Source organism: Haemaphysalis longicornis, unplaced genomic scaffold (assembly GCF_048455015.1).
Source record: "Haemaphysalis longicornis isolate Haplotype H1 unplaced genomic scaffold, Haemaphysalis longicornis Haplotype H1 scaffold_12, whole genome shotgun sequence".
NCBI classification, from domain to species: Eukaryota; Metazoa; Arthropoda; class Arachnida; order Ixodida; family Ixodidae; genus Haemaphysalis; species Haemaphysalis longicornis.
Window position 1 is genome coordinate 111,159,637 of NW_027526225.1, and position 16,906 is coordinate 111,176,542.

The 16,906-nt window shown below is 48.3% G+C and overlaps 1 protein-coding gene across 1 annotated transcript in view; it reads right to left on the minus strand.

Moving 5' to 3' along the window:
• LOC144161781 (osmotic avoidance abnormal protein 3-like) overlaps window positions 1-16,906 on the minus strand; it is a 59,046-nt gene that overhangs the window by 18,266 nt on the left and 23,874 nt on the right. Inside the window, exons 2-8 of the mRNA XM_077692381.1 lie at window positions 10,865-10,946; window positions 10,432-10,587; window positions 9,009-9,294; window positions 6,704-6,931; window positions 3,929-4,309; window positions 2,361-2,419; window positions 500-658 (exon numbers count right to left, since the gene is read on the minus strand). Coding sequence (XP_077548507.1) covers window positions 500-658; window positions 2,361-2,419; window positions 3,929-4,309; window positions 6,704-6,931; window positions 9,009-9,294; window positions 10,432-10,587; window positions 10,865-10,939 — 1,344 coding nt within the window. The 5' untranslated portion in view covers window positions 10,940-10,946. The remainder of the gene's footprint in view (window positions 1-499; window positions 659-2,360; window positions 2,420-3,928; window positions 4,310-6,703; window positions 6,932-9,008; window positions 9,295-10,431; window positions 10,588-10,864; window positions 10,947-16,906) is intronic.

Here is a 16,906-nt window from a genome sequence, read left to right on the forward strand (position 1 = left end):
TGAAGCAATACTAAAAACGAAACTGATCCTTTTATAAGCCACTTGTGCATTTACTTTTACTGGCTAAGCAAAAGTGTTTTACTTTCGTACAGCTGATACAAAACCAGCGCAGCTCGAAAAAGGGCAGATGAACGCAGAAGTGGGGTATGTCCATTTAATCTTTTCGGCTTCCTTGACTTGGAGCGGCCTTCGTACCATCGCATTGTTCCAACGACGCTATAATTGGTGCAGTCGATAGGCTAACATACCTGCGCATGTGCAACCCAGTTCAAAACGTGACTGGAGCATTCACAGGTTTAAGAAAACGAAAAGTTTTAAACGTCCCTCTCCCGTCACGCTGAAGGTGCCGTGAACAAACGGCACCGCAATTGTTCAGCGCGTCCCCAACATTTTGCATATCTGAACGAGACAATGACTGATTGAGGAGATTGCACTTCAGAAATGATAGGCTGTGTGGGCATCCCAGTTGGTCACAGCGCATGCTAGTATAACCACTTGCCTCTCCCGGCGCTTCTTGGTCCTTGAACTTCTGCTCCGCCTGTTGCATCTGCATCTGGAACTGAGTGCGCATCTTCTCCACGTCCATCATCAGCTTGGCCTTGCTCTCCTGCTCTTCGCGGTACTTGTTCTGCAGCTCTTCCATCCTCGCCTCGTAATCCTGCGTCGCGGATGTTCCACGCAAAAGATTTTTTGTCGCAAAATGCGATACATGCCTGTTAGAGAGATATGTCTCCTTACGTCCATGCAGGGGTATGTGGCGAAGGCCAAAAAAAATGGCCGCCATCCCGCCCTGCGAAAGTGGACGTCCAGTGAAGCTGCTGTAAACCACCACAAATGCGGATGGGGGAGGGTATGGAATGTTTCTCGTCGTCACGGTGGGCTTCCCACTTGCGCCCGGATTCTCTGGCGGCAAATGCTGGGCACTATACTCGGTGACAACTTAAGAACGGCCCTGGAAGTTGCCGCTGTGCCTTATCACCGTAGCCGGATGTTTCTCCGCGCGGCGCAAGTAGGGCGTTACTGGGAATATTTTGAACATGGCGCGAGCCGTTCCCGTGATTTTTTGGACTTAAGATGCTTATAAACGACTCCAGTGACGACAAACAAACTGCGTGAGACAAGGCAGACGATATCACGCATTCATAGCAAACCCCTTTCAAAACGCGCGCACTGACGTCAAGGGTCCGGCGCTTTGGCGGAGTGATACACTACATGAGGTGGTGCCGTTCTTGAGTTGTAACCGAGTATAGCTGCCTAGCCTGACGCATGCATTCGCCGTCTTCGGCAAGAACTGCTCTTGACACTAGACCTGCCTAGCCTTCAAACATAATCTGCAAACATAATCTTTACCAGGTACGCCTTATAATGCATATTGCGGTTTCGATGCTTGTTTTGTGGTTTCCTGAAACGAATTCTGAGCTCTATGTTGTACGCCTGATTAGCCTGACGCATGCCCTCGGTGTCTCAGGCGAGAACTGCTGGGTCCTTGATTGATTGAAGGGTTTAACGCGCCGACGCAACGCAGGCAATGAGGCGCGCCGTAGTGGAGGGCTCCGGGTTAATTTCGACCACCGCAAAATTTCGTACACACGGGCGTTTTTGCTTTTCACCTCCATCAGAAAAGCGGCCGTCGCGGCCGGGAATAGAACCCGCGACCTTGCGCTCAGCAGCACAACGCCTTAGCCACTGAGCCACCGTGGCGGGTAACTGCTGGGTCCTGGCTGGGTTTTTTGTTTACGGCACGAAATTTTCCGACCAACAAGAGGCTAACAGCTTCGCCGTAAAACATCGAGGTCATTGAGAAGTTAGACTACTGTACAAGTTTCTCATGCATCTGGCATGGGCTGCCGCTAGTATATATAGTTTTGAGGAGGGTTAGGTTGTATGTGTTTTTCTCCGTGTGAATTCTCGCAGCCATCCCAATGACTTTCTCTTTACTAACCGGTTGATGACCACGCCTCGCGACCCTGAAGATGCGGCATGATAAACGGTATAAAATGTGTGATTGTGAGAGCCAGTGGCGTTCATCCGGCTCTTCACAAACGCACGGGGGTTCCCAAAAGATACAGATGAAGGATGAGTACGTAGTGGAGTATTCCTATACATGTGAATGTCCTTCATGAACAGCGAGATCCTCACCCCTCACTCGAGAGTAACGGTGTTTCGTGGGTTCTTCACTAATTTGAGAACCACAATGAAGATGATGATGATGATGATGATGATGATGAGGAGGAGGAGGAGGAGGAGGAGGAGGAGGAGGAGGAGGAGGAGGAGGAGGAGGAGGAGGAGGACCGTATGTGTCCTTGAAAGGTGGATTGACTTTGAATTGATTGCAAGCGCCTGTCTTGCTGCTCACTTACGCTCTTAAGTTGGTCAACCGCTTCGCTGCTCTTGTGAGGCTCGGGCTCTTCTGAGGAATCTGATATATATAAAAAAGAAAAGAAATAGCGCAATGACTATCAGTTCATTTCTTTCAAAGATTATCCGCCTTTTCCATTAAAGTGGCCATAAACATTCGTTTAGAACACTATTCGTTCCGCCCAAAACCTACTCAAACTGCCATTTAGCGCTGCATTCACGTCACCGATATTAGGCGGTTTTCTCTAGAAACTGCTGGGGCAGGAACAAAGTCGGCTTAGGGAAAAAAATTAAAGCCGTTCCACTCCATGTGAAAGCTGTCGGAAGTGCAGAGCAGTGATTCGCCATAATGTGCTGTGGCGCCATTATCCGCTCACGGCTACCACCCAGTGCAATTCAAATTTCCCGCCTTCGCAGAGCGCGCGCGCCTTCTGCCTAAAACTGCGCCAGTTGCAGTTCAGTTCTTTTCGTGCTTCCTTTAATTTCGTATGCTGGAGCCTTCCTGCGTCATTTCGAACACGCCATTTTTTTCTTTCACGGCCTCTTTTCTCGCTTACTATCGTAAAAGCCAACCCAACGAGCGTTCCTAACTAAATGAACGCGGGGGCTGCCGGTTTTATACACAGATTTTGCCTCAAATGTACCTGCAGTTTTCTTTGCGCTAAACAACGGGGAGACGCATGACAAGCGCCAGCGGTTCACGAGGTTTGAACGGTTATGCCTATTTAAACCGCGTAGTTTTCGAAGCCTCAGCGTGACTCCCCGACGACGGTACACCAGGATCTACTCGGGTCCGTTATCTCGCTGCGCCGCCTGATTCCGGCAGGCCATTGACATCGACCGTTAGCGAGCTACGACAATAGTTGACCTGGATATCTTTCTCGGATGACAGCATGACTGGATGTGAGCGATTCGAGACTAGATGCGCCACATGCGGGCAGGCGGCGATGGATAGTGTCTATTATCCTGGCAACCGTGAGAAATACCATCAGAAATTCCTCATGGCAGTCGCCACTCAGTGGGTAAGCACGCTACGCGGAGATTCTATGGGATAAATATTCCCTAAAAAGCTGTGCTTGCAGCTGCCCCTGTAGCGCAGTGGCATAGTACTTGGTTTTAAACGAGAATGCTCAGGTTCGAGTCCCAGACTGCGACGGTCATCGTGATTTTGTTAATACTTTTTTTACTCTCGTTCTTACTATATCAAGAGATGGACGCACAGGACTTCTAGAATGGGTTGAATTACGTTTAATATAAGTTGTGTTCTGTGTCGTTGGGCTCGGTTAGATTAGGTTTGTTGCAGTTTGGCTGGAGGAGGAGGGGGGAAAACTTTATTGTGAGCCTGGTGAAGTGGGAGTGGCTCCTCAGTGGATTTGGGTAGGTTATGACGCGTTTGGTTAGGTTGCGTTAGGATCGGTGCGGTTATGTTACGTTCGGTTACATTGGGACATAATATTGTTCAGCAAATTTGAGGCCAGCCAGCTTTTATGGAAACTGCCGTGAGAATTTGGCGAAGGTAATTCTCACGGCTGCCGTGAGATTAGACGCAGCCGGCGGCGATGCCCCTCACCGTCGGTGGCAGGCGGCGACTGCATGAATGATCCCCGGGAGAGCAGCTGCTTGAGCCTCTCCAGCTCCTGCCGGTACTCCCGGAGGAGCGCGTCCTTGGGGTCCTCGTTGACGCAGGGCCTGTTCTGGATGTTCTTGGCGCGACTGGCGTAGCGCAGCGTGCTCAGCGTCTCGTCGTAGTTGTCGTCCGCCGGCGAGATGCAGGCCAGCATGAGCGTGCGCGTGTTTCCGCCCAGCGAGTCCTGGAGCAGCCGCGTGAGCTTCGAGTCCCTGTACGGGATGTGCTTGCTGCGGCCGTCCACCAGCGCCGATATCACGTTGCCCAGCGCCGACAGCGACAGGTTGATCTTGGTGGCCTCGCGCAGCCGCTCCCCGCTGGCGCCTGTTCGGAGGTAGTTTGGAGATATGACGCCGAAAGGTGGCACGGATAAAAAACAAGAAAGAAGGAAAGAAGCACAGGCAGTCCCATTCACGAAATCTTGCCATCTTATCATTACTTCTCCTAAAATTTCTCGGTGTATTTGAAGGGTCCATGAAGAGAAAATACAACTTTGTTTAACTTTAAAGAGTTAGGCTTCAATATTTCGCTCAGCTCCATTCCGGCCACGAAAGACGTTTTTTAACCAATAAAAACGCAAGAAATACTTAAGAACTTTCAAATTTCGCGCCACAGTGACGTGTAATCGGTGCGAGTGACGTCATATGGGCCAGCACTAAAAACATAATTTTCAGTGGGTTAGGTGCACGTTAGCATTCAAGGGATTCGCTCAAACGGAACTAGCGGCCCCACTACAATCGTCCGGTCATGTGTCCTGGCGATTGATTAGTTCGGCCGCCGTCAATCGCCCAAACAAGGTTCTGTGACGTCATAGAAAAGTTGCTGGAAACGTGATAGCGAGTCGCCACAGCTCTACACGTTTTGTTTAATATCTCCGTTATTTTTTGGAAGTTCGTGATAAAATCGGTATCATTTTTATCAGGACAAAGCAGCCTTTCAAATAAACCAAACTTGTATTTTGTCTTCGTGGCTCCTTTAAGTCTGCTTACGTGCTTTGAAGGCGAAAGCTTGGTGACATTTTCTCACCCCGCAACTTTAAAGTCTTAGGAACGTATTTTCGCGATTCTAATCACCCCCCCGATTCTAAGCCCTTCCCCCTACTTTCAGAAAAAAGAATTGGTAAAAACGTTTGCATGTGAATCTATGCACCCCCTTTTCTGCGAGGAGGAGCGCCATGCCTAGGCGGATATATTTATATGGCTCAGGCTGGCAACGGTGCTTTCTAGCTCTGTTTTTGAGCCTTTCCCTGCACTTGAGTCATTTAAAAGAAATGTTTGGCGGAACAAAAGACGACACGCTGTGGAATACTGAGAGCAGCGGCTCAAGCGGTGCTACACACTCGAGTGGTATTGAGAGGGACTGAGTATCAAACGTAAACGGTGAGTTCACTGTCTGCGCCTACTTTTTTAATGTTTGGTGTATATAATATTATTCCTTGCGGATAAGCTACTGCCGCGAAAAGTGTGTGTTTATGTGCGGGGAGGGGGGATCATTTTAGGTTTTTCAAATCTAAGCACCCCCCTTCCCCCCCCCCCCCCCCCGACTTTGAGCATTGGGATCTTGAAAAAAATAAGGTGCTTAGATCGAGTAAATACGGTATTTTACTTCCTCAGTGCTATATCAACGTCCACTGACACCGACCTAAATCCCATTTTCATGAATCCTAATGCGTCTTAATCCATCTTAGTACAGCTTGATCCATCTAAATCTATTCTTAATCATCTTAATCTATCTTAATCCACCTTAATCCGTTTTTATCTTCTCCACCTATCTTGCTACTCTCTGATCCTACCTTACCAAGCATTACTATCGATCACAAATCAATCCTTAACCAACTTTATTAATCATTAATTATCTCTTATACACAGCTAGCATACATACTTTAGTTCGCCTCTGACCTTATTGTGTCGAGGCGAATTTCGCGCCATTCATGTTGAATGAGGCGTCGTTCAAGGTAACCTCCCAATGAGACATAAGGCTTTCTCCTGAATAAAGCCTTTCGCTGCATTCGGCGATAGTCCTTTAAAAGCAGCAATTTCATAATGGCAACAGTGCTGTGAAAGCACAGGCGCTAGACATTTTATGTTATTCATCATCATCATCATCATCATCATCATCATCATCATCATACCTACGCCCACTGCACGGCAAAGACCTCTCCTCTCCCATAGATGTCCAATATACCGGTCCTGTGCTAACTGCGACCAATTGATCCCCGCAAACTTCTTGATCTCATCTGCCCACCTAACTTTCTGCCGCCCCCTGCCACGCTTGCCTTCTCTAGGGATCCACTCTGTTACCCTTAATGACCAACGGTTATCTTGCCTTCGCATTACGTGCCCTGCCCACGTCCATTTCTTCTTAATTTCTACTAATGTGTCCTTAGCCCGCGTTCGTTCCCTGACCCACTCCGCTCTCTTCTTGTCCCTTAATGTTACACCTATCATCTTCCGTCCTACTGCTCGCTGAGTCGTCCTCAATTTAAGTTGAACCCTCTTGGTGAGCCTCCAATTTTCTGCCCCCTTATTCAAGGGCTCATACAGGAGTGGTACAGTGCAAACAATACAACACTTTAACACATCTCTACAAAGGTGTTTAGCATACGAGTGCCAATAAAGACAAATTTCTTATCTCCCTAATTAAATCCTTATCTCGTTAATTATCTCCTTAGGACACATCCAGCGTGTGGCCGAGTCTTGGTCGGTAGGTATCGTGTACCTGTCTTGGTCTGCCTCTCGCTGCCCGCGAGGTCGACGAGGTTGAGCTTCCCGGAGCGGATGCTCTTCTTTCCCGTGAGCTCCATCTGCTCCACGTGGATGGTGAAGATGGAGTGGCTGCGCGACGAGTCGGCGTTCATCAGCGTCGCGCCCACCGACCGGTTGCGCCAGCCGCGCTCCATGACCGACTCGCACGACGCCACGTCGTGCACGGGCTCCAGCGAAAGGCCTGCACGAAGGTCGACGTGCAAGGAACGAAAAGAAGCTCAGCATGTGACGGAGTACCGTATCTGCTCGACTCTAATCCCCCTTTAAATTATACGTGACCTCCAACAGTTTCGCGGAGAAAGTACACATTTTTAATGCGGAAGCAATTAATGGCCTATTGAGCAAAATATCCGGCGTTGTCGTCGACGTCGGAAGCCGAGGGGCGGCCTATACGTGGATACGAAGTCCGAGTCGAGTCGAGTGAAGTCAAGTCAAGTCAAGTCAAGTCAAGCCAAGTTAATTCAACATCAAAATACAGATATTTCTAGGGACCAGGATACAGATGTCAGGAGCGCTAACCAAAAGCCAACATAAGCGGCCTGACGGGGTCCGTGCCCCCTAATGTATTTATAAAACAAATGTGTACACTTATACAAGAGGAAAAACAAAAATATATACATGAATCAAGATAGAAAAAAAAAAACTTATATCCCGAACTTCGTTCTAATAAATAAAATTTAGCCTACTTACGTGGTTTGAACGCAATCGACTGACGATTATCAGAGACTTCTATACCGGTTGTGGTGGTGGTGCCCAACAGGTGGCTTTTAACCACTCAGAGCAAAGGGTGCTTATTGAGAGGAACTATACCGATTTTATACTGCCACATCGTTTTTGTGTCTGTTCTTTTTCTTTGTCTTAAATCACACCGACAAGCAAACTGGCTGCAGTTCAAGCTGCAGCCTCCCACACAGTCGGAGCACTCCTGCGAGTGCATCCATTGTATGCACGTGCCGCTACGTTCACCTGCCACGGCGCACGCTTGAGGCGAAATATTGTTTCATCATGACAAGATGCCGGGTTAGCACTGCGGTTAGAGCACTTGGCTGCTGTCTGATGACACGGGCTCAAATTCCACGCGTACCCGGTTTATTCTCCCTTTGCAGCGGCGGCCATCTTGGAACCATTCGTGTTGACGCCGACGACGAAGACGACTAAGCTTTCGCCTTAAACAATACAGCTCGCATTCACACACAAATACATCTTCGCATGCTCATAATGTTACATGGGCGAAGGCGTCCCCGTACCGACCTCTATCACCTCCGTCGTGTAGTGGTAGCGTAGTGGACGAGCGGCTAGCAGAAGAGCTGCCTCGGTGTTGACGACAAAAAGCCGAGAGCAAAACAACTGGTTTGCTGTATGGCAAATATGAACAGCGACGATCACAGGAACAACATACAGCCGACGGTCAGAGCGGCGCCCTTACTTCAACCCCCAATGTCGACTGATACGAACCACTGATAGGGCGGACTTTATACACAGAACCGGCAGCGGTTCCACTGCCCTCCTGGGCTTTTCACACGGCCCGAACAAATACAGACACACAAGAACACTCTTTCCTGGTCTCGTGATATCCGGAGCACGCTGAGTCCGAGAGAAGGATGAAAAAGTGATCTCTGCTGGCGGCGTCCGCTCGCATATTCAAGGCTCAACACGTACCTCGGTAGAACAGTTTGTTTAGCGAATGCTGCGGGCGTGATTCAACTCCAGCAGGGGCCCGCGCAGCGGACACGCTCCTACGTGTCGCAGCTTGTTGGAGGAGGGCGGCATTACCGCCAAGCACACGAAGCTTCCCCTCACTGCACCAAACTTGTAGCACGCGCTGAATCGTAACAACGGGCATTTCAAGCACGCGCCCCGCTGGCCTGTCACAGTGGCGCAACATTCCCAATTACTCATTGCGTGAAACTGGAAGGAGAATTATAACTTAACAGCGTGTGCTTTAGAGCTAGATGGTAGCGCCTGTCCTTGTCCTCTACGTATACGCCTGCGGTGCTCGCGATTAAATGTCTTGATCATGGAGGGAGAACTCAGCGGCCTTCAACTGCATGGACATTAATGCTTTCGCATTCACAATTCATAAAATTAGCGTAGGTGTCCTCGGAGAACTGTTGTCATCATTGTTTTTATCATCGGTGTTGTAAAATTCATCCAAGTCAAAATACTTTTTTTCTTTTTGTTTTGTCTAAACCCAACTGAACTGAAGGCAGGATCGAAAATTTATCACAGTTGCTCACCCCGATCCCGATACTACTCACCGGGCACGTAGACCCCCTTGTCCGGGTGTTCCTTGAGGTCGAGCTTCTTGCGCGGGTCGCCGGCCAGGAGGTCCCTGACGTCCTCGTTGTAGATCTCCAGGTAGGAGGCATGCACCAGGTACTTGGAGCTGTCGGCCGCCGCGATGGCCTCGAACACGTGCTCGAATGAGCGCGGGATGATGCCCTTCTGCTGCGGCGCCCGCGCGGTGCCTTGCATCGAGAAGGACTTGCCGCAGCCCGTCTGGCCGTACGCGAACACCGTGCCGTTGTAGCCCTCGCTCACGCTCTGCACAATTAGCGACCGCATATTCGTTTGAATTTGCCGCGTTTGCAGAAAGACGTGCGATATGTCCTGCGTGTTTCACTGTTCGCTTATTGGTGACTATCACTCACACACACACACACACACACACACACACACACACACACACACACACACACACACACACACACACACACACACACACACTCACACACACACACACACACACACACACGCGCGCGCGCGCGCACGCACGCACGCACACAGAGAGAGAGAGAGAGAGATAGATAGATAGATAGATAGATAGATAGATAGATAGATAGAGAGAGAGAGAGAGAGAGAGAGAGAGAGAGAGAGAGAGAGAGAGAGAGAGAGAGAGAGAGACATCAAGGCGGCGGATACGTTTGTTGCAGTGTTCACAGCAGCATGTTTATTTAAGCGAGATCTCTCTTTTCTTGCACGAGGAAGAGAGCACTTACTAAGTCTCTAGCGCAGCTATCAACCGCTTCAGCACGTTCCTTTACCGGTTAAGAGGTTTGCAGAATCATGCGAGTAAACAAAAAAAGGGCCCATCTCCCCGCGAGGGGGACTAGAGTAAATGCGTCGCATAGGGGGTGGGTGTATTGCGTTAACGTTTAGTGTTTGGGGAGTTGGTGGTAGTGAATGCGTTGTATCAGCAGCTTCTTGACGTAGTTTGAATGAGTCAAGGATATAAGGCGCGTTCGTAGCCCTTCATTCTGTGTCGGTTTTGTGGCGCAGTGGGAAGAGCACCATGTACCTCGCGTTCCGCCCACAGGTAGTGAATGCGTTGTATCAGCAGCTTCTTGACGTAGTTTGAATGAGTCAAGGATATAAGGCGCGTTCGTAGCCTTCCATTCTGTGTCGGCTTTGTGGCGCAGTGGGTAGAGCACCATGTACCTTGCGTTCCGCCCGCAGGGTCGTGGGATCGAAACCAGGCGCCGGTAAGTATTATTTTTTTATATAGTGTAGGGGGAGGGGTGCGGACCTGTTGTTGAGAGCGAGGAGGGTAGCGCGATGCGGGAGAGGAGGAGTGGGGGAGAGGGCGCACCTGGAACGGCTGTTGCGGACGCCGAGGCACGCTGACAACGCCGGGTGACATCGTGAGTTAAAGAAATGCTCTGCATTTAAAATGCGACCTGCCTCCACGATAGGGTAGACGATGTCGTCGTATATCTGCTCCGTCGTTGACTCGGCGTCGTACGCCCCGTCGAAGCAGAACGACTTGGAGGGGGCCGACTTGTCCGCCGGGTTGGTGAGCGTGCACTGGCCGGCCGCGCAGTCTATCCTCACGATGTTCTGCATACGAAAAGCGCAGTCGACAGTGAGCACAGAGCACATGAGACGGACAGACGGACAGACAGACAGACACATTGCTCCTCGTTATAAAGAGGATCGGAATAAAATGACTTCGCACCAAATGAAGCTGTTTTGCATTCGTATAATGCTTCCTGCTTTTCTTGGGTATATTACTACTCACACCGATGGTAGGATCGGCAGCTATTTGGCGGCAGTAATGGAGCCTTGAATTTACAAAATGTGTCCGTGATACAGTGCCCGTAACCTGGGAACTTACTTGGCACTTCTTCTCCCGCTCCCTCGTGTTCATCGGCCTGCACCGGACGACCACCTTGACGCTTTCTTGCGCCATGGCTGATCTGGAAGACGAAAAAAAAAGACTAATGGGGCGGAAGAAGGAAAGGGTGCCAGTTGCGAATCTAATAAGAACAGTTGCAGCCACAGCAACAAGGCTCCTTGATAGGCGTTGTTGTTGCTGTTGCTGTGATTGTTGTCGTTGTTGCTGTGGTTGTTGTTATTGTCGTTGTTGTCGTTATTGTTCTTGTGGGTGTTGTTGCTGATATGTAGTTGTCGTTGCAATTGTTGTTTTGTCAATGTCAGTGTTGTTTTTGCTATTTTTATTGTGTTGCCGTTGTTTTGAACGCTAATCTCGAGCCTTCACGCATGGTTTCATACACCAGATTTCCACACGAAGCGTCGGTCACTAAGCTCTGAATTCGAATGTATACGTAATTTTGCATTTGCTCCCTAGCGCCTTTTTAGAGCCCAAGTTTAATGCTCAAGATTAAAAAAAATTATGCCGAAAGCGCTTCACCGGCGTATCGTGAACTGCCATGAAAAATCATAAAGGTGGGCACTGCGCGTTGTTGCTTCTACCAAAATAAATATTAACCTGTTTCATAGTTATGGTTCTTTATTTGTATTTATAACATGCATAATAATGCACTTTCACCACCATGCCTTAAAAAGCAATCCTACGTACAAATATTTAGCCCACGTCACCACTATAGAAATTACTGGAAAACACTAACATAAAAACAAAATGTCGTTTAAAGTACTGATAAATACTAATTAGAACCCACGCGAATGCAGGAACCCGTTTTCAAAACAGCACGTGACAAAATTTAAAATATCGTAACCATCTATACACTGTAAAAATATTTACACCCTTAAGAGTGTAAATCAGTGTATATAAATAACACCCTTACACCCTTGCGGAAAAACCAACCGTAGGGTGTTTTGTCGTTTATGACACCCATACACCCTAGAAAAAACACAAGAATATACCCTTTAAAAGGTTGTTTTTCTTTGTTTTTACATGGTTTAAGGGTGTAAATCAGTGTCTATAACAAACACGCTTGCACCTTAGCAAAAACAGAAGAGTACACCCTTTAAAATGTTGTTTTCCTGTGTTTTTTAAATGGTTTAAGGGTGTAAATAAGTGTCTCAAAATAACACCCTTACACCCTAGTGGAAAAACCAACCTTAGGGTGTTTTGTCTTTTACAAAACCCTTACACCCAGCAAAAACGCAAGAATATACCCTTTAAAGTTGTTGTTTTTCTTTGTTTTTTAAATTGTTTAAGGGTCTAAATCAGTGTCTGTAACAAACACTCTTACACCCTAGCGAAAAAACAAAATAAAACCCTTTAGGGTGTTTTGTCGCTTATGAAACCCTTACACCCAAGCAAAAATGCAATAATACACCCTTTACAAGGGTGTTTTCTTTGCTTTTTTGAAAGGGCGTAAGGGTGTAAATTATTTTACATCATACATTACGAGTGCACGAAACAAAAGTACAACGTTGTTGACCCAGGGGAAGTCGGTGGGGTAGAGAGAAGACGACCTTTTCTTGTGTAAAAATACATACGCCGGCAGTCGGCGACAGTGCTCAGTGATATGTTTAGGCCAACACCCCGACGACATGGTTTTTCCGGTCGAGGCCGCCGACCGTCAACCTATAGTGCATATAACCGCACCTCCAAAGACAAATTCGGGGAGTCGTTTACTTGGTCTTTTTTTTTGTTAACAAGCGTTCGTTAACTGTTAACCCGCTTTTACAGTGCCTTGCGCACTGTAAGAGAACCGTTTCACCAAACATGATAACGAACTGGAGGCCGCCAAATTCTAACAAGCGTCGTTTAAAACAATCGGGCCACATTTCAGCTCAAAAACGTAATTTTTTTTTGGTCCGCGTGGACGGCAGAGCGTGGTGTGCTCCAGATAAAGCACGCTTGCAGTTTTCCATCGACCCTGCAGTCCAGGCGCTGGGTCGGAGATTGATTTTACGCGCTAAAAATGGGGGTGTATCGATGTATGTAGATCCGGTATTTGATGGCGCAAGTACTACACAAATCATATCAAGTAGTGACCGCGAAAAGAAGCTTATGGGTCAACATTTTGTTGAAGGTTCGAGTATACGTCTAAAGAGTCATAAACAACACGTGTACTGATGACGTGATGATGGCGATGATGTTGAAGAACTTGATGCGCAAAAAGACGTTGAGTTATTAACAGAGACTGCTCTAGACCTGTGTGTTGCAGGTACTTTATCAGAGCTTTTGCAGCCCGTAAGGGACATGCCCGCGGTCCTAAAACGTCCTTTAGTTGACTGTCCACGGAAAGCGGCTGCCTCAAAGACACTGCGACGGACACTCTTTGCGCACTAAATCGATCACATTCACAGTGCAGGTGCTGGGAGGTTTCTCGCACATCGCAGTGTGGACAGAGTGGCGACGTAGTTCGTTTTAATGTTAAAGAAGAAGTTGCGCGTCTATGCGACATTCAGCCACATGCGATGCAGAATTGCTTCTACCCGCTTGGAGAGTCGTGGTGGCATTGTACATATGCTGTTCGGATCAATGGAAAATGGAATGGAACGAACGCATGTGCATTGTTTGTTGCATACTTCGGAAACCTGAGATTTCTCGTTCTTGTTATGGTCGGTCACTCATTAGCACGCACGCTAAACCTAGGAGTACGGTGTTCATTTTCTGGTCTGAGAGAGAGAGAGAGAGAGAGAGAGAGAGAGAGAGAGAGAGAGAGAGAGAGAGAGAGAGAGAGAGCTATTTATTAGATGAAAACAGAGAGGTTTGCCGGCATGTTCCCGCCTACATGTTACCTTGCGAGGATGGGGAGAAGAGAGTAAATGCCCTAAAAGAAGTAGGGCAGAAGAGGAGAGGAAAAAAAGGAGAGGTTAACAGAAAAAGTGAACACGAAGCTTTGCGTGGTGACGCAAAAATCCACACGATCCCACAGGTGAAGTTCTAGATTGTCTCTGCGACGCCGATTTCGTGTAAATAGTCAAATAAGGTAACCAGCACTTTTCTCTGAGATGATGGCGAGGGCCAGGGTCTGAGGAGACCTTTCGAAGATATAGATCCGTAGTTGAGGCACTCAATCTTTTGTGCGAGGTGATTTCTTTCCTGGATGTATGCCGGACACTCTAGAAGGACGCGCTCTACTCTTTTCGGCAATCCACAATTATAACTATAGGCATTTGCAGTTAGACCGAGGCGATGACGGTAAGAGTTCGTGAGTGCTGCGTTGAGATGCAACCGGTGGTAGAGATTTTTTCAAGCTTACGTGGAATCCGGCCTGGTAGCGTCATTCTGAGCCCGTGAATGCCGCAATGTGCAGGCATCCATTGTAGGGCCACTCGGTGACCGGCGACGTAGGCGAGATGGTGCAGGTAAGTGCGTCTCTTGATACAAGGTTCGTTGACGGTGGTTCTCTCCTTATTTACTCGCCATGATATAGTTAACGCTGCTTTGGATGATACACTGCGGTCGGGGTTCGTAGCTATCAGTGACTGCGAAAGCTTTCCCACATTTTTTAGCACCCTGGTACACAATGTCGCTGAGCATCTTTTTAAAAAATTTTAGATCAAACACCATTTCTCTTGATTTTAGAGCCGTAGCAAATGTGCGGTCAGCAACCCATCAGTCAGCAAACGTCGGCGACCTTCATCAACCCTAAAAATGATTTAAGCTTACTGCGTTGCCTTTGCGAATATGGTGGGCACGGAGACTAAGAATTCGAAAATAAATCTGGATCAGAAAGAAATACAGCCGAACCTCGACTTCATGAACCCGCGTTCGTACGAATTTCTCGATTTAACGAAAAAATTTGTTTTGCCCCGCAATCGCCCGTAAGCCTAATGTTTTCTCGATTTTATGAAGTGCCGGATGTAACGAAGGATTTCGCGGGCTTGGTGGCGTCGTTAAGGCGAGGTTGACTGCGAAGCACCCAATTAACATCCGACTCGTATATCTGCGGGCTGTGCACTAATTTATTTAAAGGGACCCTGTAACACTTTCGATAAACACTTTCACCCTTTCCTCCGCGTCTAGAAGCACTCCGAAAGCAAAAAATTACCGCCAGCATGGAGCGGCAGCACTGCGGCATTTGCTTGTAGCACCAGATACGCCTTCCATATCTGCTTTGTTCTGTGGCTTTATTTTTAAAGTTGCTATCGAAAAACGTCCAGTGCTGTAATTGAAGGAAAACCGTCCAACAGCCGCTACATGGCCTCAATGACGTAATTAAAGCGGTCAAAGACCGTGAAGACCGGGAAAGAGAGAAAAATCTTTTGAGCGAGTTTCCAAGTTATCTGATGGGCATAGAGCAGTAATTATTGGCTGAGGTACTTTGCAACCTCCTAGTCTAAGTACTGGGTGTGTTGGGTGGCTACGTTCTGCGAACATCTAAGATTTCAAAAAAAGTTGAAAAAAGTGTTGCAGGCTCCCTTTAAGACTTCCCTTTAAGACTTTAAATGTTGCAGGCTCCCTTTAAGACTTTAAGGTACTTCTTACTCGTTCCGAAATCCCGTGCATCTGCGAGAACGCCATTATCAAGATGCAGCCTCCGAAGAGTTTTGCGCTTGCGATATTGTTCGCTGCTCTAACGGACATCATGAATTGAAATTGCGGAGCCTGCACACTCACAGACTCCGCTCATGTTATTTCGCTGTCTTAATAATTACTTTTTGTATGCTTAATACCTTTTGATTAAGGTTTAGGCGTCCTCGATGTCTAGTGCTCAAAAGTCCATTTTGGCAGTTTTACGCTCTGGAACTAGACCTTGGGCATAAGAGACGTCGTAGTATAGAAACGCCTAGTAGAAAATAAGGAAGGCGGAAGTAAACACCTTTATCGCGCCTCCTCCCCCTTTTACCCTCGCTCATCCATATTTCTGAGTGCTCTTGTCACGAAGTTCCAGCGACCTATAAGCGCACTCTATTGTCTGGCGCTTTCGACTCCCATCACACTGTGGCGCTGCTTTCCGTTTCCCCCTTCCTACCCCCGTTTCTTTGCTTCCCTATATCGAGACGGGCGCGCGGAATTAGACTAGGCTATCTCCGCATGTAAGAGCCTTTCAAAAAGCACCTTCCGCTCTCATAACGTTTTTTTTTTCTTTCAAAGGAAACAACCGTCACAGCTTGGGGTCAGGCGTATAGCTCACATGATATTTTCGGCGCGCGGGACAAAGGAACGTTCCACTCGGTAAATAGTCTAAAGAAAAAGAACGTAAGAGCATCCTGCTGCCAATAAAACAGAGCGGCGGCAGAAGAAAACCCGGGCTATTGTCCGCGGAGACCACGCGCTGACGCGACCCGCGACTTGGCCTTGGCACTTGGTGTTTCCACGGCGACATGGTGGTGTGCGTGGGAACGGGGCAGAAGTCGTGCCGACATCGATCAAACAGGCAGTGACGGCATGCGGGGGAAGTGACTGCTTCTTCGCAGCGTTGCCGGCCGATAGACCACGCCATCCGTCGATGATGCACCGCGTTGACATCGATGTCACTTCTGGATCGGAGGGGAGCACTGAGTTGAGAAATCGCCACCTGTCCCGTTCTTGCACAACGGCCCGCAGGGTGCTTGCTTCCGTAAAGGAGTGACGGAATTGTACTGCAAGTAATGAGCGACACGTGGGACTTAAACTTTCCCTTAGTAGCTCAAATCTAATGCGTCTATTGGTGTCAGTGAGTAGAAGGGGTTGAGTTAGGACGTGATCGCCCTTTGGTCACGCATCCGGCCTTGATTGCCTCCGCGATTTCCCAATAGTCTGGTCCGGTGATTCAGTCGGGTTTGGCGTACGGTAGAGTTCTGAGCGGACCGATCAGGTCCTTGTACCCCAGGATGTGGAGGACGTGGTCCACAGAATGGGCACAGAGAGTTGTGCGCTGATTCTCAGGTGAAGTGGCCCCACTAGCCTTTAAATAGGGACCTCAGCAAGAGTGGACGGTTTATACAAAGGAATGTGGACACACTTTGCCGCAGAACAATTCTATTCTGTAGATAGTGATTTGATAGTGCG